Source organism: Cyprinus carpio, chromosome A16, assembly GCF_018340385.1.
Source record: "Cyprinus carpio isolate SPL01 chromosome A16, ASM1834038v1, whole genome shotgun sequence".
In the NCBI taxonomy this organism is placed as follows: domain Eukaryota; kingdom Metazoa; phylum Chordata; class Actinopteri; order Cypriniformes; family Cyprinidae; genus Cyprinus; species Cyprinus carpio.
Genome location: NC_056587.1, coordinates 9,789,005 through 9,811,258, shown reverse-complemented (window position 1 = coordinate 9,811,258; position 22,254 = coordinate 9,789,005). Strand labels below are relative to the sequence as shown.

Below are 22,254 nucleotides of genomic sequence, written 5' to 3'. Positions count from 1 at the left end.
GACACACATACCACCTCATTTGTTTGTGTTCTTTTTCTTTGCCATTGAATAATGAAATGTTGATTGTGTTACTGTAGGCCCTACAGGTGGCTTTCTCCAACACAGACCCTCATCGCTCAATCAGATATTTTCATTTGATCACTTTGAACCTGCTGCCTTGTAAAACCCTGTCACTATCAGAATGGTATCACTGATGTTACATTGCAGTTATCAGTGAGTAGTGCCCAGCCACACTCAACCTGACTTCACACTATCTCACAAGTCAGAATGTTATGCCAACTATATGACGTCAGTATGAGCCACAGCTCTGTGTGGGGAACACCAGTCATCCTCATCCTGCTATTTTGATCGTGCTGGCTCTTATCTATCATTTGTTTTTAAAAAAAATCCCTTCTGTAGAAGGATGTCAATCTAAAGTGTTCATCAGGTGTGTCTTTGTTCTGGTCTTTTCAAAATTCTGGCAGTGAATGTGAATGTTGGAATGTGCATGCATGTATTCGCACTAGTCTATGTTTTTGTGTTTTTGAGATGTCTGTGTGGTCTGAAGGGCGAGAGACACAGTAAGGACTCAGTCAGCCTCTAAGGCATGTTGTCAGGGGCTTCCAAACAACAAGCTGATTGGCTGATTGGACAGCATTCTGGCATTAATTGGTGATGTGTTTTACTTTCTGTAGTAATGATGTCATCGGTAGCCAATCAAAGTGCCATGGTGACTGTGATTGGTGTGATCTGATTGGCTATGCAGTTGAAAATAACATGGGGTTGGGTTTCGCATCATCCAAGAATGATGTTCAGTCTGAGCTTCTGCAAATATGTCTGCTCTTCCAAATCGATGATCAAAACGACAATAGCAAGGAACAGTGCTCTCAAAACAGCAATAAAATCCTAATTGGCATTTTAGACTTCTTTGCTGTTATTCTGTCTTTATTTCCCCAAAACTGCAGCATATAGGCTAGTGTTAAATTGTAGCTTAATGTCATTGTCTTATACTGTCGAGAACTGAGGGGGTTGCCTCATCGCTTGAGGCTACAACAGTGTATTTTAAAACAGAGCATCCATATTTGGACCTTCAAAATAATAAAGTAAACACAATTTTGCCATACAACATTGATGTCATTACATTCAAATGATACTGACCTCCTTATACCCCAAATGTATGTTTTTCTTCTGATTTATTTATTTTGGGTTTATTTATTGCCAGTTGTTAGAGCCATAGAATGACTGAGCATATAGTGAAACTAGTGAAATTACTAGTTATTTATTTGAAATAAAAATTTCAAGTGTATGTGTGTATATATATAAACTGCAGTCTTACGTATTGCAGTTTACGTACTATAGAAATATACTGAAATATACAGAAAAATAGACTGTAATATATATATATATATATATATATATATATATATATATATACCTTAGATATATATATATATACACATACACACACACACACACACACACACACACACACACAACAAACACTTGATAGTTTTATTTCAAATAAATAACTAGTAATTTCACTAGTTTCACTATATGCTCAGTAATTCTATGGCTCTAACAATATATATATCCCTCAATTTGAGGACAGACATCCTCTGAATTTAGAACAGACTATGAAAGTGCTGACCAACCTTATCAATGTCTAGGTGTCTGTCATGTGAGTAATATTTAACATCTCCCAAGTTTACACACTTAAAGGCATCTAACTATATGTATGTGACTCATGGCTCTCTGGCAGATGCTTTAATTAGAGATCCAGCTGCAGGAGAATGGAGACTTTAATGACCATTATAACGGAAGGTGCTGAGATGAGAATGGATGGGGGGGGTTCATCTCAAAGGGGACAGATTTGGAGACAACACTGTGGAAGATGCAGCAAAACTATTTTTCATTTCTATATGTTGAACTCTCTGTCTGTTCTGTGATGACTTGATTTAAACCTGTAATTAATTATTAATGAACTCATTTTCAGAAAGATAAATATAATACTTGGGGGTTTATCAAAGGATACACAGCTTGCCAGAGCTATATGGTATAGTGAAAGATAGGTTAAAAGGTTATAGGGTTACAGTGCTTGGCTAAACAACATGATCAAATGTATTTGTTAAAATAGCCTATTCCACTGGAAAGTTGTGCTTGTTGGTTTGGAAAGAGTGACCACTAGATAATTTCCTTGACCTCACTTCCTTACTCATTTATGACCGTATTACTTTAAATGAACATTTGTTGACATGAGGCATTCTTGAATCTGGTCCCAGTCATTCAGCTATAGTGAACTCAGTCAAGCTACACAAAAGGGAAAGTGTCTGCCTAGCAACAGTATCAGTGCTTATTAAACAAATTAAGCACAACAAATTCACAAAATCAGGAACTTGTAATAATAAAAGTATTTCAAAGAAAAAACTAAAATAGAGAATTCAAGGTTTTCATATTTGGAAAGAGTGGATTTCACTATGGATTTTTTTATTTTATAATAACAAATCATTGCATTTTATTAATAAGTCAGTATAACTATTAAAGTATAAAGTGTATTAAAGTACAAAGGCTTCATTTGCAATGCATTGTAGCAGTTTTTTGCCACACTCACAAGTTCATCTGACCCGTCTTGTTTTGGCATCTCATCATTTGGTTGCCATGCCATATCACATTTCAATTGCTGTTTGTGTGTTTTCTTATGTGTCCTCTCTCTGTGAGGCTGCCAAATCCACTATTGAGGATGTAGTGCCCCCCCTTTGTGCTTAGTATTAAGCCTTTTGAGTGTCTGATAAAGAGAATGTTATTCTATTCCTTACTGGAAGCCTCAGATATAGTGACCATGCATTCTGGCATTTCACTTTTATTAAGCATTCAGCACTTTTGACCAGTGAAGGTTGCCCTCCTCTAACCCCTTGGCAGTAGTTAAAGAAATAAAAAATGATGTTCTTCATGTCTGTGCTTGTAAAGTTCTTGAGCTGCTTCTTAAACCATTCTTGTCCTTGCTCCTCAAGTTGTATTCTCAGCAAGTTCTGTCATTTACTCACTCTTATGTCGTTCCTAACCTGTATCACATTCTTTCTTCTGTGGAACACAAAAAATATTTTGAAAGTTATTGGGGTGCAGTTCAAGATAGTACTACAAATAGCTCTGTTATCATATGATTTCTTTGCAGACTTTGTGATTCAGCTTATGTGTTTTGCAATCAATTGGGCCTTGCAAACAAACAAAAGTCATATTTCCTGGAAATATTGTCTATTAATCATCTAAATATGCCAACTATTTATTCCACAAACTATTACAACTTACTATTTACCTTACATAGATTTCATTGTCCATTGATTTAAAGGTGAAACAGTAATTTTGCCTTTAATTTCTTGCTACACACAGAAAATAAAATGTCAAAAGGTATAAAATTGATTTAAAAAAAAATTGTTCACATGCATATGTAGTTATACACTGAAATAACGCATGACTCAGAGAAAAATTCTCAGTGTGGAAGCCTTGAGACATATGTAGACCCTGTCCTTGTTACCTAGGTAACACAGGTCCTTGCATAATCTTCCCACATGCCCAGAGACAGTAGGCTATAGCACTTACTAAATCAAGGGCCTTCCAGTTCGAAGATCACTCAAATGACACCAGACTGGATGCCTTCTGTTAGAAAAGTCCCTTTAAAGGGAAGTCGGTTCACTCGGCGGCCATATGGGCATTCTACAAAATAGCTCCTGTCTACTTGAATGGGGAGGGACTGAAATCTCTGAAACTGTTTGTGAAGATTGCGTTTTAACAACATATTTCATAACAATGGTATCGTAAATGATGCTTGTTTTAACAAAAAACTTTACATTTAAAAAAAAAAAGAAAAAGCATTTTTCAAGCTAATCTGAGTGAATTAGTTAATGCTAAACATCTGGACCCGTATTCACAAAACATCTTAAGTCTAAAAGAAGCTCCTAACTTGCCGTTTTGGGAGAAAATCTTAAAAATAGTGGGCATGTCAGTCTTAAATTTAGGACTCCTAAATTTTTGCTCTAAGAGTATTTCACCAAGCATTTTAGCTCTAAAATTAACTTCTAAATCTGTGAAACATTAGGAGTAGTGAAGAGGACTCCTAAGTCACTAAGACCAAATCTGAAATATCCTAAATAGGCTGTTGCCAGCAATCTACCTCGGAATATAAACATTTTAGAAACATTTTTTCTAATTGGTTTGGTTTGGAGGTTATCCCAACTCCAAATGTTTGATTATATCCTTAATATATAGCTGTTCTCACGTCCAGTTTGGTTTTTTTTATGTTTGCATGTCTTACTATCAGCCATGATTATTCTGCTAATTAAAAGGCTGTTGATATGCATATTACCAAAATGTTATTAGGCGCTTAGTTGCAGGAAAAAAAAAATTACACATGAAGTGGCGAAATCCCTCAGTCCGTGACGGACAAATCGTTAATTGCTGGTCTATGTGGTAATAGTACATTGGCCAGGACATCCATATGCTCACCTAACATTCATCAACCTTAAATATGGCTTATCATCTGAGATATGTATGTAGTAGCAACTTTACATGGCAGCTCAATCTAATGTTAGCATAGAAAATTTTTTGCATGTTTTTGCAGAGTGCGGAAGCTGAACGCTACTGCAGGACAGATGGAGGCGCCGATGCGATCATTTACTCTTAAAATACTTTGTCATTTTTGGTCATACAGATAAGAGTAATGCATCTTTTGTATCTGTAAAGACTGTACGTTTATCCGTGTGCACTCAGAATAGCAATGAAATGTTGCGCTTTTGTAAAATAATTAATGCAAACATGATGCACTTTCTGCCATCTTGGACTCTGTGAACTTGAGCGTGTCACTTCAAAACTCTGTGGATGCTTGCCTTATTACAGACATGAAAAATATATCTAGAGAGTGAAACTTTTAAATTAACCAATTCAAACAGAAAACAAATATTCTCGCATTATGTAATCCGTAAATTACGACGTTACAATAAATTAAGACTTTAATGCAGTGTACTTGCTGTTTTTCCATAACAAATTCATAATTATTATATTTGCCGGTGCACTGTGGCAAGCCTTTTTTTTTGCGTGTGCTTGAGCACTCATTAAGCTATGTAGGCAATTAAAGGCTCATTGTTATGATTTATATGGTTTATTAATAAAAGTGTGACTAATAGTTGACTAATGCTTAAAATGAACGACTTCTAGTCGACCAGAAAAATCTTTAGTCGAGGGCAGCCCTAATTGTTTATGAGATGCATACATATAAGAGGCTGACAATTAGCTGAATATGGAAATATGGAAACTGGTGGTGGTTGAGGAGATTACCCAGAAAAGCGGTCTATAAATGTAAGGAATTATTATTATTATTAATATATAGCCTACTTGTTTAATTAGTGACACATAGCCGGCATTTTAAAATCTTTATTTGAATGTGGCAATTAACATTTTTATTTTAAAACCTTTATTTGAATATGGCAACATAATATTGCACTCTGCAATATTTCTATGACTAAATCTCTGACAGAGACTATCAGCCAATCACTGTGTGCATAGTTAGTAAGTATGCTGACATCATCCATAGCAACGAGGTCAACCCCGCCCTTACTCTTAGCTTAAGACTTATGTCTATTCCTTAGTAAAAGTTTGTCTCAGCAGCTTTGTGAATAGGTTTTAAGAAAAAACTCTTAGCTTAAAAACTTTTACTGCTATTTAGGACAACTCTAAAGTTAAGTTAAAATGTTTTGTGAATACGGGCCCTGGTAAAGGTTTATTAAAGGGTTAGTTTAAATGTAATGTGGGACTTACGTTCATACATCTGCCATATTACTGTCACAGAGTCACCAGCCACGCCAGATCCCGCAGCTCCACCCACTTGTTCACAATCACCGGAATTCTGATTCACCGCACCAGCCTACACTCATCAACTCACACTTTATAATCCCTCACAGTGCACCACACCATCGTCTGGTCTTATTATTACTTTACACAACATACCTGGCTACCTACCTGCGCTCATCCTCATCCTGTTGAGCTATCACCATTGTGGACTCTTATCTGCCTGCCAATACTCACCCATATCTCCACTAAGTCTGCTTTGCCCATCAGTTTGTCTCATTTATTCATGTCAATAAACACTTCATCTGTCAGTTCCAGTCCTGTGTCCTTCTTTTTGCTGACAATTGTGCACTTGCAATTTGTTTTTGTTTTTTTATAAATATTTGCTATTCACTTTATTCACTTTACTATATTGTTTCTGTGACACATGAGACGTTAAACTCATCTCACAATTCACTTCACAGGTTTCAAACTAGAAATATATAAAATCATTTAAAATTTCTTAAATCTATCTCTCAAATGCATCCAAACAAGAACACACTTCGATCTCTTTCCTTGTTATATGTGAATGCCCTAATCTTAGCATAATTAACTTATTTTCAAAATATTGCAGCTCTAAATTCTGTGTTAAGTTGGTCCTCTACATTAGCGGTTCTCAATTCCAGTCCTCGCGACCCCCTGCTCTGCACATTTGTTATGTCTCTCTTTGTTAACACACCTGATTCAGATAATCAGCTTGTTAGAAGTGAGCTCAGTGCATGAACTGTGTTCCCATTGACATAGTCCCTACACAGTGTTCATTGCTCCCTACTCCCTGAGCAGGGGAAATCTGTTGAAGTTAACTTCACTTCGGAACATTCATTCACCGATTTGCACTGCGCTATGTCTTCACACACATGGACAAATTTGACATCATATACCTCAGTAAATAAATACAATTTAAATTCACGTCTTGCACACTTCAATGCACTTTGAATGGAACATATACATTTGCTTCGAACTGGAATCATGGCGGAATATCCTGTGATGTCCACTTCGCAGGGCATTTACATTCGAATAGAACAAACGTCTGAAGTGATAAGAGAGACATACAAAATGTGCAGATCAAGGGGTCGTGAGGACAAGGCCTAGAATTGAGAACCGCTGCTCTACATATCTTATGTTTGTGTCAACTGCAAAGTCCACATATCAGCATGAGTTCTGGTCTTGTGTTCCCCCTTGTACATGTCTGGACATGTTAGGACATGCCTCACTGTCTCTAAGAAGTTTCAGAAAAGTTCAGTGTGAGAAGTGAACAGGTGTCAGTACTTAATATAGCCAACAAAATGGCGATTATAAAATTTTGAGATTAAATTTTTCATCTAGAGGTTTGCAAAAGTGATTGGACGTCTGTGAGAAGAAAGTGGACCTAATCATGGACAATTGTGAGTGCATTCCTGTCATAAATAGATCATTGCAGAGAAACTCCTGATGGTTTTACACTGGTGACTTTGAGTTGAGTTAAATGTGTATCTTTTTGAATGCACCTAACTTTTCTCTTATTATTTATGTTTGTCTAATCTGAGATTTATTAGAGTGAGAGCTAAACTAGCAAAAGAAGAAAGCAGAAGCTAAGACTGGCAGCTAAGACAGAACACCTCATAGCTCTTTCATCTCATCACCACAGTGACTGGTTAAGGCAATACCTCAACAAACAGTGACATAGCAGGCCTCCCAAAATTTCCTGCTATTAGAAGGAATGGAGATATCAAAGACTGTCTCTCTGCAGGGCTTTGTAGGGTTTAGACACTGACCCGTCCAGGGTGAAAACAGTACAGGTATTCTCTGAGTCTGATCAACAGGTTCTGCCAAAGCTGTCTGACACTCGCTGCCTCTAACAGAGATAATAATAATGGGTAGAATTCTCTATATTTAGCATGAAAGTCGTTTTTTTGTGTAACTTTAGAAATTAATATTAAATAATATACAATTTTAATAATAGATTTTTTTTTTCAAAATCTTGGAGTTGGTAAAATACTGTAGTCTTCAGTGTCACATGATCCTTTAGAAATAATTTTTATATGGTGATTTGGTGCTGAAGAAACATTTACTATATCAATATGTTTTGTAAAAACTAAAATATTCAAAAAAAAACAACATATATAAAAAATACACATTTTTAAAACTATAAAAATCTTCACCACCTTCCTCCTTTTTGATCAAAATAATGTGTCCTGGCTGAATACAAGTAGTAATTTATTTAAATATATATTTTACAGTAGTACATATTAGGTATGTTACTATGACAATTAAATTTTACAGCGTCTGTTTTAAAATTTCTATTATTTATTAGTTTGTTTAAAATTCTAAGCCTTTATGTTAGAGACACCAAAAAGATTAGGATTCCTCATTGTCAACAACAAGAAGACGGCACACTGAGACACGTCCGTGTGTGTGAATGGTTGGCCACGAGAAGTCTATGGTTAGTGAGTTTTCCAAAGACAATGTTTTTGCTTTCATATGCTATATGGTGGCTTTGTATCTGTCTGTGGCTTGGCAAACACATCCAGTGCAGTGCTGGGATCTGCTTAGAGAGAGTAAAGCAGGCCAGGCTAATATTAGAGGTTATATATTGCTGATGGCTTTTTTTATGTTCCCTGCATTTCTCCTCATTGACAGCACATGTTTTGAACACAGGGTGTTTTCAGAACTTCTCAAGGTTGTGCGCAAAAGTAAAACACTTTTGTATGTGAGCGTTTGTGACTGAGCGAGTAACTGTATTTGCATAGGGTCCCCCCCTGAGGGTGAACTGCAACTACTTTGCATGTTTAATGTGGGAGACATACGGGTTTCTATGTTTGTGTATGTGATTATATGTAGGTGTGTATATGTATGTGGTTTGGATTATAATAATACATGATTGTATTTGTGTGTTCTTGTATGCCTTTCAGTTTATGTTTAACTCAATAATAATGTAATGTTTTCAACCATCATGATTTTACTTTTATATTCTTGAGATTCGCTTTTGAGGGAGTGGCTTATCAATACATGGTCCTTCCCTTTGGGCTGTCCCTTGCCCCCGCACTTTTATGAAGTGCATAGATGCAGCTCTTTCCCTTCTGAGACAGATGGGAATCCGCATTCTCATCTGCCTCGACAACTGGCTCGTTCTGGCTCAGTCGGAGGCAGAGTTAATATCACACAGGACCCTCCTCCTCAGCCATCTAGAGCGCCTGGGACTCAGCATCAATTTTCAGCGTTCCCCAGCCAACGATTATCGTTGCTGTGAACAGTTTTTGACTCAGCCCAAATAAGAGCTGTAGTCGCACCGGAACGGGCTATGGCCATACGGAGGCTGGCGACCTCCTTCAAGATTGGTACCACTCGCCCCCTCAAAACGTTTCAGAGGATGCTGGGCCTCATGGCTGCGGCATTGCCAGCACTACAGTTGGGTCTGCTTCATATGCGCCCCCTTCAGTGCTGGCTGAAACCACAGGTTCCATCCCATGCGTGGCATCATTGACGGCTGCAGATCAGGGTGAATCAGGCCTATATAACAGCCCTGGCCCCCTGGAAGAGCTCTCGACAGATGGAACAGGGTGTAACCATGGGAATGGTATGAAGAAGGACAGTTGTCATGACAGATGCCTCCAACAAAGGTTGGGGAGCACTGGGCAAAGGTTGAATTTTGGCCACTGTTCGAAGGTGGAGAAAGTCTTCCATATCAACTGCCTGGAAATGCTAGCAGTGTGTCGAGCCTGTCAGTTCTTCCTGCCACTCCTAAAAGGGTACAGTATCCATGTACTGATCCGGTCGGACAACATGTCAGTGGTGTCCTACATAAATTGGGCTCAACTCAACCTGCGCTTGCTGAGAGCGGCACATATACCGGGCAAATTGAATCAAGGAGCAGACATGTTATCAAGGAGCAATGTCCCCTCAGAGGAGTGGACGCTCCATCCGCAGACGATTCAGAGGATCTGGGAGATCTTCGGCGGGGCAGAGGTAGACCTCTTCACCTTAGAAGACAACACTCACTGCCCAATTTATTACTCAAAGACCAAGGACGTGTTGGCCCATGACTGGCCCAGCCTCCTTCTTTATGCATTTCCCCCAATTGACCTGATCCCACAGGTAATCAGGCGATTCAGGGAACAAAAACACAAGGTTCTGACTCAGCTGTTGGTAGAGCCCCCTTGGCCTATTCCATTAAGACATGATCTCCTCTCTCAAGCGAACGGGACAATATGGCACCCTCGGCCTGATCTATGGGCCCTACACCTCTGGCCGCTCGACGGGAGCCTTCGAGTCTCCCATAGCGATTCTTAAACAATTTCGCTAGAGCCCCATCTACGAGATGCCCCTACGCCCTCAAGTGGTCTATTTTTTCCACATGGTGTCTAAACCACGGCAAAGACCCTCCTACTTCCAATCTGTCAGAGGTGCTGTCATTCCTACAAAAGCTGCTGGATAAAGGATGCTTCCCATCCACTCTCAAAGTCTGTGTGGTGGCTCTCATGCCCCTACTGCAGGCCAATCGGTGCGCAGAAACAGCGCGGTTATCTGCTTCTCAAAGGGTGCCTTCATGGGATCTGCCCACTGTGCTGAGAGCCCTGAAGGGCCCTACTTTTGAGCCGCTACAGTCTACCAACATTCAGTCACTGTCGCTGAAGACTGCTCTGCTTCTGACACTAGCATCAGTAAAATGAATAGGGGACCTGCAGGTGCTCTCCGTTAGCCCTGCCTGCCTGGAATTTGGGCCTAACGACTCAAAGGTCGTCCTGAAACCAAGGCATGGTTATGTACCAAAAGGTTCTCTCCATTCCATTCAAAGCACAGGTCATTACGCTCTCTGTGCTTCATCACTCTGAAAAGGACAGAGAGTTATCTCTGCTCTGCCCCGTCAGAGCGCTGAGAATTTATATTGAGTGCCCTATTTATCCGCCCTTTATAGACGGTCGGTACAACTCTTTGTCAACTTTGGTAACCACACCAAAGGGCATCCGGTCACGAAGCACAGACTCTCAAGATGGATAGTTGATGCCATCTCACTAGCATACTCTTCCTTGGGCCTTCGATGTCCCATTGGGGTACAGGCCAATTCTACCAGAGGCATCGCTCATCTTGGGCATGGTCCAGCTGTGTGTCCATTGCGGATTTTTGTGAGGCAGGCGGCTGGGCCTCGCCATCCACAATCACAAGGTTTTACAACCTGGAAGTCCCTGCCTTGCAGGCCAGGATAATCTCCTACCATATCACTCAAGCTCTCTGGCATTATTTCACCTGTCAGCTCTCAACCCCAGGGTGCCGAAGTTGCAGGAGTACTCTGGAACGATTAACCATGCCGGTGTGACCTCAAGAAGCTCAGCCCGTCTTAGCCTTGGGTTGTTATTAAATTCTCTATGGACATTGTTTGCTTATGGAAGTTATGATACTTATAGTTGTTCCTCTACCATAGCATGGCATGGTTGTACTGTGTTCCCATAGCGTCTCAGCAGATGCAGTATGAGTGTATCGACAGGGAACGTACTCCCTCGGTTCCCTGAGATACGGGAACGAGTACTGTGTTGCTAGCCATGCTATGTAGCCACACGATTCAGTCATTGCTTCAGCTGAAGTAACCTTAGGATCCTGTGGTGAACGCCTGCTTATATAGCCAGATGCCCCGCCCATTCTGGCAGGCTTTGGCAGCCTTTGTCGCCATAGGCTCATGCAGCTCTGCTGCTGAGCAATTGGTTAATTTTTTATACACAGTACGAACCAATGGCCGTGCAGTTTCACTGCATGATTGAAAAAAAGGCTTCAGTTCAGGAGAAAAAAGACACAGTACTCGTTCCCGTATCTTAGGGAACCAAGGTTACGTTAGTAACCGAGTATGTTTCTTCTAGTGTGCGTGGTTCCTCGCTCACAATTTTTCCTCCTCGCTCTCTTTCCCTCTCCCTCTCCCTGTCCCTCTCCCTCCCTCTCTCTCTCTCTCTCTCTCTCTCTCTCTCTCTCTCTCTCTCTCTCCGTGTGTTCGTAGTCTGGGCGCACTGCCAAGTAGAGTGTGTTTTTTGAATGAATACCTGATGAGGCTGCTGAGGCTGACTGGGGGAGGAGGAGCTGTGTTCTCTAGAGCTCTGTGTGTGTATGTGTGAAGAGCATAAGAGAGAGAGAGAGAGAGAGAGAGAGAGAGAGAGAGTGCGAGCGAACGAGCGAGCTGGCAGTCTGTTTGCCTTGCATAACATACGCTGTAGCTCTCACATGTAGGGCTAGTGAAACAGTGCAGAGGAGGGAACTTCCTTTACCCTCAGCCTTCTGAGCAATTGTCGAAGGAAGTGGAGGAAAGTGAAGGCGGGGGGAACATTGGACATGGAAGAAAACATAAATCAGAGGATTGCGCGTGTGACCTGATAGCAGAGCTAAACCTGGACAAAGGACAGCTTGCCAGTGGGTAGAGTGAGTTACACTCGTAGTGCAGAGAGAGACAGAGAGAGAGAGAAAGGTATTAAATGCACCCCTATAAAGAAAGGTAAGACATCACCCTTAGATGAAATATTTGCTTGGTGTTGATTCATACATGCTTATTGCACATACTATATTATTCTCGTATTCCATGAAGGGAAGGAAATATGTGCATGTATGTGAGAAAACAATCTATTGTTATTATAGCTAATATTAACCAATAGGCTTTGCAGAAATAGTTGCAATTCTGTGCAAATCTTTCAGTGTCATTCTGTATGTTGTGATCTTGCTTATGGGGAGAGAGAGAGAGCAGAGAAACAGGCTTTAGTCATTGTAAAGGCAGCAACAGCTCTGTTTGGATTCATGTCTAGCTTAGGACTCCCTAGACTGCCTTTTAAAGGGACAGGCACCCATATAAAAGGTCGCTAAGTGCAAACAGGAGCTGCTTACAGGCACTAAATGGAAATGAGTGAAAATCCTTTGAGTATATAGGCGTGTTTTATGAGGAAAGACGTTAATATGAGCATTTCATTTCAGAGTTATATTTGTATTTGTATACACAATCATTGGCAATGGTTCAGGCATCTCTGAGATGACATCATTGAAAAAGGTGTCACAGCATCCTGTGAGTAATACGTTCCTGGGGATTTTGCATTAACACACTGTGCACAGACAGTTACATACAGTACATAGCAAAATTATGTGACACTATTTTTGTTTGTGTGGCAGATAAATTACGAAAGGGGAGTATTTTCATTCAGTGTGTTAATGTCTTTGTGTGGGTTTATAGGTATGAATATGATGCATTGATGACATTTGAACTACGGCAGGCCTGCAGAGCATGAAATCTACTGTTAAAGAACTAGAAGGATACTGCAAGTTTTTAATCTTTCTTGCTCTTTGGCTCAACCACACTGTGAGTGTGTGTGTGCAAATGTGTGTGTGTGTGTGTGTGTGTCTACAACTGAAATAACCTACAATGCTTTACTTAACAAATTAAACAATGTCTTGAAGCTGTAAAAGAATGGTTTCTGAAAGTTAACTATATGGTTAAGCTTAATTTAACAACAATAGTAGTCAATGGAAAGACTCACTGAGGTTCCTCAAAAGAAAATCCAACTATTGTTAATATGAACTACAGCTTTGTGGCACTGAATCAGTCACAAGAAGTAAGAGAATAGTCATGAAGCATCACTTTTATGTCTATGTGGCTGTATATTGCCTTGCAGGCTTAGGTTGAGTTAGCTTTTTAGAATTGTTGGTGTATTTCAGTAGTGCTTATTGAAACCCCCTGGAAATAAACACATAAACCAATATGGAAATAAACCAATATGACACCCAGTAAAAGAGAAATAGCGAATATGCACATACAGACACACAAATAATTTGTGAAATTTAGGTATTCTTGAACCTTTCTCACAAACATTCCCTCCTAAGTTCTCCTCTAAGCTGTTCCACTTTTTTTTCTAAAGGAACCAGCAAGCATCTGTATTCAAATATGCTAAAGGCAGAAGTACATCTTAGAAACACAAAGTCCATGCAAATAATACATTCAGAAGTCTTATAGACACTCAGAAGAGGATTGGGTTGTGTTGAGAGGATTCCACTGATTCAGTTTCTCATTAAAGCATTTTTACGGTCACTTGAATGACCGTCTCTCTGGTTTTTAGGTTAATGGTAAACAATTTGGTCTACCTGTATTGTGAAATTTTGTGTTTTTCATCTTGTTTTAGGATCTGATAATGTATGACAAAAATGTTTATTGATCCCAGTAAATGCATCCCAGGGAAATGCAGTTATATCTATATGTAATGTTTTAATGTAGTTTTGTTATGCTATGTGCATTGAAAGCTGTGTAAGACTGTGATCTATGTGATCACTACAGTTCTATTGTTCTTTGATACATGAGCACTCTGCACCAAATCACATATGCATAAGCGCGTATCAGTCCAATGGATATGCTGATGTGTATGTGTGTGTATTGTGCTCTTGTGTACAATAGACTGAAGCATTTAATGGCTGTGTGTGGTGTAAGCTGTAGGGGAAAGTAGGACAGTGATTGGTGCAGATCTACTGTGGGGAAGGGATCTCTCCCTCCCTCTATTCCCCCTCCCTCACTCTCTCTTGCTCTCTCTCTTTCTTTCTTCTCCACTGTTACACTCTAACTCAATAACTATGCTCGCTTGCAGGCAGAGCTCAATGTGGGTCAGGAGAGCCAGTGTTCTCTGCTACTCTTCCTTCATCTTTTTCCTGTTCACACACTCTTTCCACATATTAAGTTTTAATCCTGTGCTCTCTTTATTCTCATTGATTTATGTAGAGGACTGTATGAATATGCAAACATTATTAGTCTTTAAGGCATGAGGCCGATTTACATTAACATTTGATTATGTAGACATGTTCATTGTAGCCCCTTAGAGATCCATCCCGTATCACTCAAATAAAACAGTGTGAGCATCATTCATAAATGCATTACAAAATCAAATGTATTCCATTTAAAACTATTTCTTTATTTGGCCTTCATAACTGAAAGCATGCTACTGTAAGATCAAAAATCACACAATAAGCTACTATATAGGTTTGAGTTAGTTTCATAGAATCAAAGACAGTGCATAAAGAATACACTTTGTTCAGAATACACTCAGTGTTTGTTTTTGTTTTGTGTCTGTCTGATGAAGGTACGGACCAATATCCATCAGTGAGAGATGATTCCACATGAAGCACATGGATCCTTTCACGACAAGAGTCCTGACAATGGGCAAGACTATAGTAATAGTGGAGCAAAGTTATAGAACACTGAATATCTTAACAACTGAGTTCTACTTTGCACTTTAAAACAACTTGATCAAGACAAGTGGGTTAAAATTCGGGAAAAGCTCAAAGACCATGAAGTCTAACCAGGAGCGTTGTAATGAGTGCCTTCCGCCAAAAAAGCGGGAGATTTTAGCTCTGGAAGAGAAGCAGGTGCTGGTGTCAGCTGCTGTTAGTGACAGCCAGAGTGGAGAGAATTTGGCTTGGCTAGCCAGCGTTGCTACCATGGCTAGCATGGCCCACATCCCCAACAATGCAGGCCCATCACAGAGCAACAGTGCTGAGCCTGACAGCCCCCCACCATCAAATAAGGCTCTCACTGTGGTGACGGAATATCCTCCAACTACTACATCTGTTGGCTTTTCATTCTCTTCCAACAGCTCCACATACAGGGGAGTTTTCTCTGGGCCTACCGTGCTAACATCCAATCCTACGGTTCTCTCCACAAGCCTTCCTCAAACTATAGGCTCCGTCCAATACACACAACTTCCCCCCAATCTCCAGCTCATAGGGCCCTATACAAGTTATATCTCTTCACAGATTATGCCATCCACGACTAGTTCAACACAGCCACGGAGGACACCACAAGAGGTCTTGGCCACAACAGCTGTCATCTCTCAAGCATCCAGCCTTGATTCACAGAATCATCGTGTGATTTCTTCTATACCAAATGTTTCCCACAGTCAGTGCATCCAGGTAGAGAGTGCGCCTTTGGGTTTGACAGTTTCCTCCCCTTCTGCCCAACTGCCGATTCAAATCCATCCACATTCAGCAGTCCTTGCCCCTCATGCCCTGGCCCTTACCCCCTCTCAAGTGGTTCTACATTACACAGATGGCTTCATTGCAAAGCACTCCCATCACAGAGAGATGCAGAATGGTACACTAGGGGAGATTGCCGTGGTCAAGCACAGTACTGCCAAAGTAATTTCTAGCCAGTCAGAAGGCGACCAGAGCTACAAGCAAAACCACGACCTGGGCCTCCAGACCCAAGCTCAGGTTCTTCTCCCAGCAGACTACAGCACTCATGACAGAACAGGACTGCAGACGTCGCTGATGTTGGTATCCAGTAGCCACCTTGCAGCAAACAACAACTCAGAGCTCCAAAGTATCTTGGGTAAGGACCACTTATCTTTGCACCTTGCTGAGAGAGGAGGGATCTGCATAGGCAAACCAATGTCCAGAGTGTCTGCCCTTACTTCCTCAGACAGCCAAGTTTCTCCTGCCTCCACAATCTCCCCACACACACTCCTGCAGGCTCCTCACAACACTCCCCAACAAGAGCTCTCCACCAGCCTTTACTCTGCAACACAGCTCCCAATTATTGGCTACATCACCAGTGCTTCTGGTGGACACCAGCAAGCAGTAACTGGTTATCAGAGCAACCTGCCACAGCACGTGGTGATCTCAGGCAACCCCTCCTTGCTCATTCCAGTGAGTGCCACTAACATCAATCCAACTACTGCTGAGCCAGAGCTCACCCGCTGTTCTGTAATCCCCAGTGTAGCCAATGCATCAACAGCTCTGCCTCAGACCTTTATTAATACATCCCCACCTGCAGCTGCAGCTTCAGTCCTACCCAATGGTAAAGACATCACAGTCTCTGATGGTGGTCAAGCTTCCTGTGTTGTCCCAAGTCCAACCCAAATACAGCTGCCTGTTCTTTCAGCCAGTGTGGTGGGATCTCCAGTTCCTGTAACACCTCCAACATCCACAAGCCCTCACAGCTCATCACCATCAGCGGGCCTACCACCATTCTTCATGAAGGGCTCTATCATTCAGTTGGCAGACGGTGAACTAAAGCGTGTGGAGGATCTGCGCACAGAGGACTTTGTGCAAAGTGCGGAGGTGAGTGGAGAACTGAAGATTGACTCCAGCACTGTAGAGCACATAGAGTGTAGCCGCACACCCAATGCTGTCATCATACAGTTCTCAGTGGGAGAGAACAAAGCCCAGGTGAGTCAGTTTCTTGTTTATCCAAGCTCACTTATCATATTAGCAGTAATCTCCAGTAGAGCTGAATGAACCATTTGAACTCAAACATTATTTTTGTTTTGTTCTGTTTTAGGTCTGTGTCGAGGTTCTAGTGGAATACCCTTTCTTTGTGTTTGGTCAAGGTTGGTCATCCTGCTGCCCTGACCGCACCACCCAGATGCTAGCACTATCCTGTGCTAAACTATCTGTGGGTGATGTTTGTATTTCTCTCACCCTTAAAAGCCTAAATGATAGCATTCAAAAGAAAGATAATTTTTCAGACTCTGTGACGAAACACAACAATACTTTGAAACCAGACAAAAACTATGGGCCAAGTGAGGAAAGACCAACCCAAATGGAGGATCTTAAGAAAGGACAAAAAATTACATCAGGAGTGGAAAATAGTGCAGGAACACTGGTTGAGACTTCCAACCAAAGAAATGTGTTGACCCTCTTAGAGAATGGGGGCATAAATCCTCAGACACAAGTGAACCTCCAGAACCAGGCAGAAAAAACCTACACATTTAGTGCTGAGAGAGCAGTTAGCCGCAAGAGGAGATGGTCTGCACCAGAGAGGGGAGAAATGTTGAGGTCGGAAGAGGACCCTCAGATTTTACCCAAATTTTCCTTCCTCCCACATCACCTGAAGGTCAGCATTGAGGGCCGCTCCAGCACAGGTTGCTGAGATGTTCAGAACTCCATAGAGCAGTGGTGGGGAGTCAGTTTCTAACCAAGATATACATTAATTAGCCTTACTTAATTAAATCACATAATGGTGATAAACTAAATAAAATGTATTTTTGCTTGGTGTCCAAGAAAATGCTTTTGCTTCAATAACAGAGACTCAGAATACTTTCCCCGTCACTGCCATGTACTCTAAGAGGGACAAGGAAAAGCAGATTTCTTTTTGGTACTTTTTTGCTTTCCTATTAAATTCATACCCAGGTTACTGTAATATTAGATCATTTTACACAAAAATGTCTGTGATCATTTGAGTCATGTCATATGTAATAGTAATTCTTAGACTTTCTTTTAAATCAAGTGGACATGACAGTTTTGGGTTGTATGCTGCAAGGTCCGACCACTTTTTTCTCAGCTTGCTGAGCATTCAGTGTCTGTTAGTCTACTCTTATGTGTACTGAATGCATTCATAATCAGGGCTTTTACTGGATGAGGACTGTTACATGGATTGATGGAAAAAGGTTAACAGTAAGACATGTCATTTGTGTGACTATGATTACAAGTGATTTCCATAAATTGTGTGAGCATGATTTTCTTGACAGAAGCAGCCTCCCACTTGTTACTGCCCCCAATAACCTTTTGCTTACATAATGTCATCTGAGAGTGACAGGTTTTGCTCGAGTGACTACTTTGAATCTGACTTAGGTCTAGTAAAGCATCAAGATACAACAATGAATGTTAAATGATTTATACTTATTTGTTCATTCAATTGCTGATAGTCTTGTAGATATGCAATACTGAGCTTTCACATACCTCATGTGTGCATTTAACAGTTAGCCCAACCAGACAGCCTGATCGGATCTGTGATCTCAGTCTTAAGTGAGTAAGCGTTGGAAAAATCTTCACATTGTCAAAGTGGCTATGTAGAGAAGTCTCCATTCAAGTCAGAATTAGCACTTTAAAGAAAGGTTAGGGGAAGTTGAATGAATGGATGGAAACATTCCCACCTCTGTTTTGTTACTACAGCAACAGACCATTTTGAGTGCTGTTAGTCATTTTGTGCATTATTACCCATTTTACATGCAAAGCACTTCTCATTTAGTATTTTCAATAATGATGTCTTCTTTACGCAATTTTAAGTATTGTGGGTCTTAATCAGTCCAGCTGCAATAATAAATTCTTTATTAAAGACACAATATAATTACCATACAACTAAATCTACACAGCATCCTTGTTGTTCAAAACAAACCACGTTTGACAGGTTTCTCACAAACAAAATTGCCCTTTTTGTATCGAAACGTGTTTATACAGGAATCTAATATAGCATCTAATAAAGTTAACAAAATTTTCCCAGATATGATAATTCAAATAGTAAGAATCAGTAGGTCAAAGGAGGATGCTATGCTGTGCTCAATCTTCTGTCACCGAAAATCTAAATTTCCAGTGGTCAAAAATGGATTGCTAACATTGACCCAAGACATTCTGAATGGACTATACTTCAGTCTCTCACAGCCTAATTTTTGTTTGCATCAAAATAATATATAGCTACTGCTCAGACTAAGGTATGTCATCCACTGTGTCATCCACACTTAGCAGTATGCTGCTAATGGCCTAAACATGTCATGGTCAGACTTTTAACTTCTCTGCAAAAAAACAAAACAAAAAAATGTTGAGACACTATTTTTAGATTTTAATATCCACATGACCTATTTTCTCTGTCTTTATCTTAGCTGTGCTGGTCATGTTAAACAATTTTAAAGGAATTAAATTAGTACACTGCAATGAAAAATTGCAGATACAGATAAGGTAATAATCCATAAACTTTTTTTAAAATTACAAATATAATTGCTCTATTCCATAAACAAAAGCCTTATGGAACTATCTTCAGATGTATTTTTTGTGTGGAACAGTCACAAAATAATTCTTATCTAACTCAACTGACTGTTTAATACATATGAGTGCTGTTATAAATTCAGAAAAAAATCTTTGGATACATTTGAGAATTTTGCTATTTGCACAAGTAGACATTTTAAAGAATAAAGCCGAGTGTATGTATGGACTCTTATAGTTAACATTTCATATTGCCAGCTCTGTAAGTCACCTAGAAACTATACATTTTTATATGTGCGGTCATGAGTGAGAGTTTTACACTTGCGTCAGTTTGTTGACTGACTTAAAAAAGGTATTGTTGCGCCCAGGGTTATATTCAGATGGAATCACAATAGACCTCATATTGTAGAAGTAATGCTTGATTGCACATTCAGTCCAATTTGGATTTGGATTTTATGCACTTTTGAAGAGGGGGGACAATGAAAGAGAAATGAAAGGGATTGTTGATTAGTAGCCACACAGCTACAATATGTTTAATACAGCCTATTGTAATGGTGATATTGGTAAGGCAGTAGAAAATTCAGTGCTATGACAATAGACTAAAAACCATTACAAAAGTGTCAGTGTTTCTGGATTGTTGTTCGTTTCATGTTTATCATTGTTCTCTCACTTGTCTCTCTCTCTCTCTCTCTCTTTATTTTCCTGTGTAGCTATGTTCATGTAAACCTCAGTGTGTTTGTGCACTGTGTGGATAACTTCATTAAAGACAGTCAGGTTTCAACACTGGTGGCAACAAACGTTCTGTTATCCAATGTGTGCTATTCTGTTTTAACCTAACAACAGCAATCATCATTATTATCATCTGCATCAAAAAAACGTTTTTGTTTGTTTTTAAAAAGAAGGCTGTCATCCACTTGAAGGCATGAAAGCATTGTAGTGATTTATAGTCCTGCTGCATTCTCAGGTTGAGAAACTGGCCTGACTGTTTCTGTTCCTGTATTACGTTTTTGCAAAAACGCTCAAAGTTACAAAAACTGAGCTGGTGTTCATTTTAGCTCCAGTGCTATGACTCATGGGAAGTCACTGGCTGACTATTGCGCCCTCTACAGCCCATCACTGTACATGCACCCAATGTACAAAACAGGCTAACTTTTAACTAGCATGATGACATGTTGCGAATGTAACTTGCGTGCTTGCTATTGAAAATGTATTCATATGGGAAAATACAACTTTCTGTTGTATGTACAAGGTTGGGCATCAACAATATGGCTTTTTTTATATTATATATATCCAAAGACAGTCAGAATTTGCTGTATGCATATGCCTCAATGGTCCATAGCCAGCATTAGCTCTAGCAATACCACAAGGCCTCATTTTGGGTTGGAAGACCAAACTTGACGTCTAGAAATTGACCTATAACATACACAGACACTGATCTCATTGTTTTGTTTTGTTTCGTTTTTTTGTAAAGGAAGATCTAGATGTACCTCCCGTTAAACCTCAATCGCCAGAGTGAAAATTATCTTTAAAAAATAAAAAAAGCACATCAACTAATTTCTCATTTTCTGATATATTCAATGTAAATGATTGTATTTGTGTGATTCGTTGTACCTGTGCTATTTTTCTCATTCTTTGACAAGCTCCTTTTCTACAAACTGACAAAAAGCAATTAAGACAGAAGTCAACCTCAACTTTTCTAACTGTGGCGTGTTTATGTGAACAGAGCATCCAAGACTGTTCAGTGAAGTCAGTGATCATTTCTTTGGTGGTGCTTGCTAGTTTTTGTAGCTGTTTTGATTTTTGTGAAATGGAAAGGAACATCGGACTCGACTTTTGGCAAATATGTCCAGTTCATTGACTTCCTATATAGTATAAATCTATTGTATCTGTATAATCACTCTAATAAAATACTGTGCCAATTTTAGTTGCCTTTTTTCCTTTGAAGTGGGATTTTATTAGAGATGATAAACCTAAAATTGACTGTACTGCTGCATATAGATGCTTTGAATTATTCAATGGCAAAGACAAGGTTGTGCTTGACCCCTTTACAAAAGCCTCCTGAGACACTGACAATAATCTGACTACACAAGCTGTCTAATTCCTCACATATGCACATATGCTACATACTGTATATGCTGTATACTTCCTCTTATATTCCACACGCACTCTTAGAAATAAAATTGTCAGATGTTTTTTTCTTTTCTTGTTTTGTTTTTTGCTGTGATACCATTGGAGTACCATTTGGTTTCCCTAAAAAATCTTCAGTGAGCCGCTCTTAAGGCTGATGATACACGGGGCAACTTTCTGAACAATTTTGCAGTGCAACTTTTTTTTTGAGCAATGTTGCTTGAGCACTTTCACGTTTAGAATGGGTAACAAATTTCTATCTGGATACTTTAGATCGTATTAGTTGTGGGCACTGTTTCTCACCTGGTTGCCCGTTGATGGCAACATTGCTCAAAAAGTTGCTCTGTGTATCATCAGCCTAAGAGAATATTTTTTTTATTACTCAGCCTCAAGCCGTCCTAGGTGTATACTAGGGATCCACGATTTACCGCTGATTGCAGAACCGGTTTTACTGACGAGATGCGCATTAAATATCGTGTTGATATTTATCGTGTATTCCTGGTGTATATAGTGATGGCCGCTTTTGAAACACTGCTTCAAGAAGCTTCGAAACCTTTGCGAATCAGTTGTTTTGAAACAGTGGTTCAGAGCGAGTAT

The 22,254-nt window shown here is 39.9% G+C and overlaps 1 protein-coding gene across 2 annotated transcripts; it reads left to right on the top strand.

The window, feature by feature from the left end:
* The first annotated feature begins 7,002 nt into the window (after window positions 1–7,002).
* Window positions 7,003–21,454, top strand: LOC109104771 (ataxin-1-like). 2 transcript variants are annotated; one of them, XM_042772535.1, is made up of 3 exons: window positions 7,003–7,238; window positions 14,916–17,001; window positions 17,114–21,454. In XM_042772535.1, exons 2-3 carry the CDS (start codon window positions 15,124–15,126, stop codon window positions 17,702–17,704), a joined length of 2,469 nt encoding a protein of 822 aa, XP_042628469.1. In that variant the 5' UTR covers window positions 7,003–7,238; window positions 14,916–15,123; the 3' UTR covers window positions 17,705–21,454. The 2 variants fall into 2 exon arrangements, with proteins under 2 accessions (XP_042628469.1, XP_042628468.1); XM_042772534.1 differs by lacking the exon at window positions 7,003–7,238 and adding an exon at window positions 11,968–12,304.
* Window positions 21,455–22,254: the final 800 nt, after the last annotated feature.

Bases quoted from the DNA above. Each gene is read 5' to 3' on its own strand.
- LOC109104771 (XM_042772535.1), top strand. From the start codon at position 15,124: ATGAAGTCTAACCAGGAGCGTTGTAATGAGTGCCTTCCGCCAAAAAAG. The intron at 17,002-17,113 runs GTGAGTCAGTTT...GTTCTGTTTTAG, and splicing joins TGGGAGAGAACAAAGCCCAG to GTCTGTGTCGAGGTTCTAGT.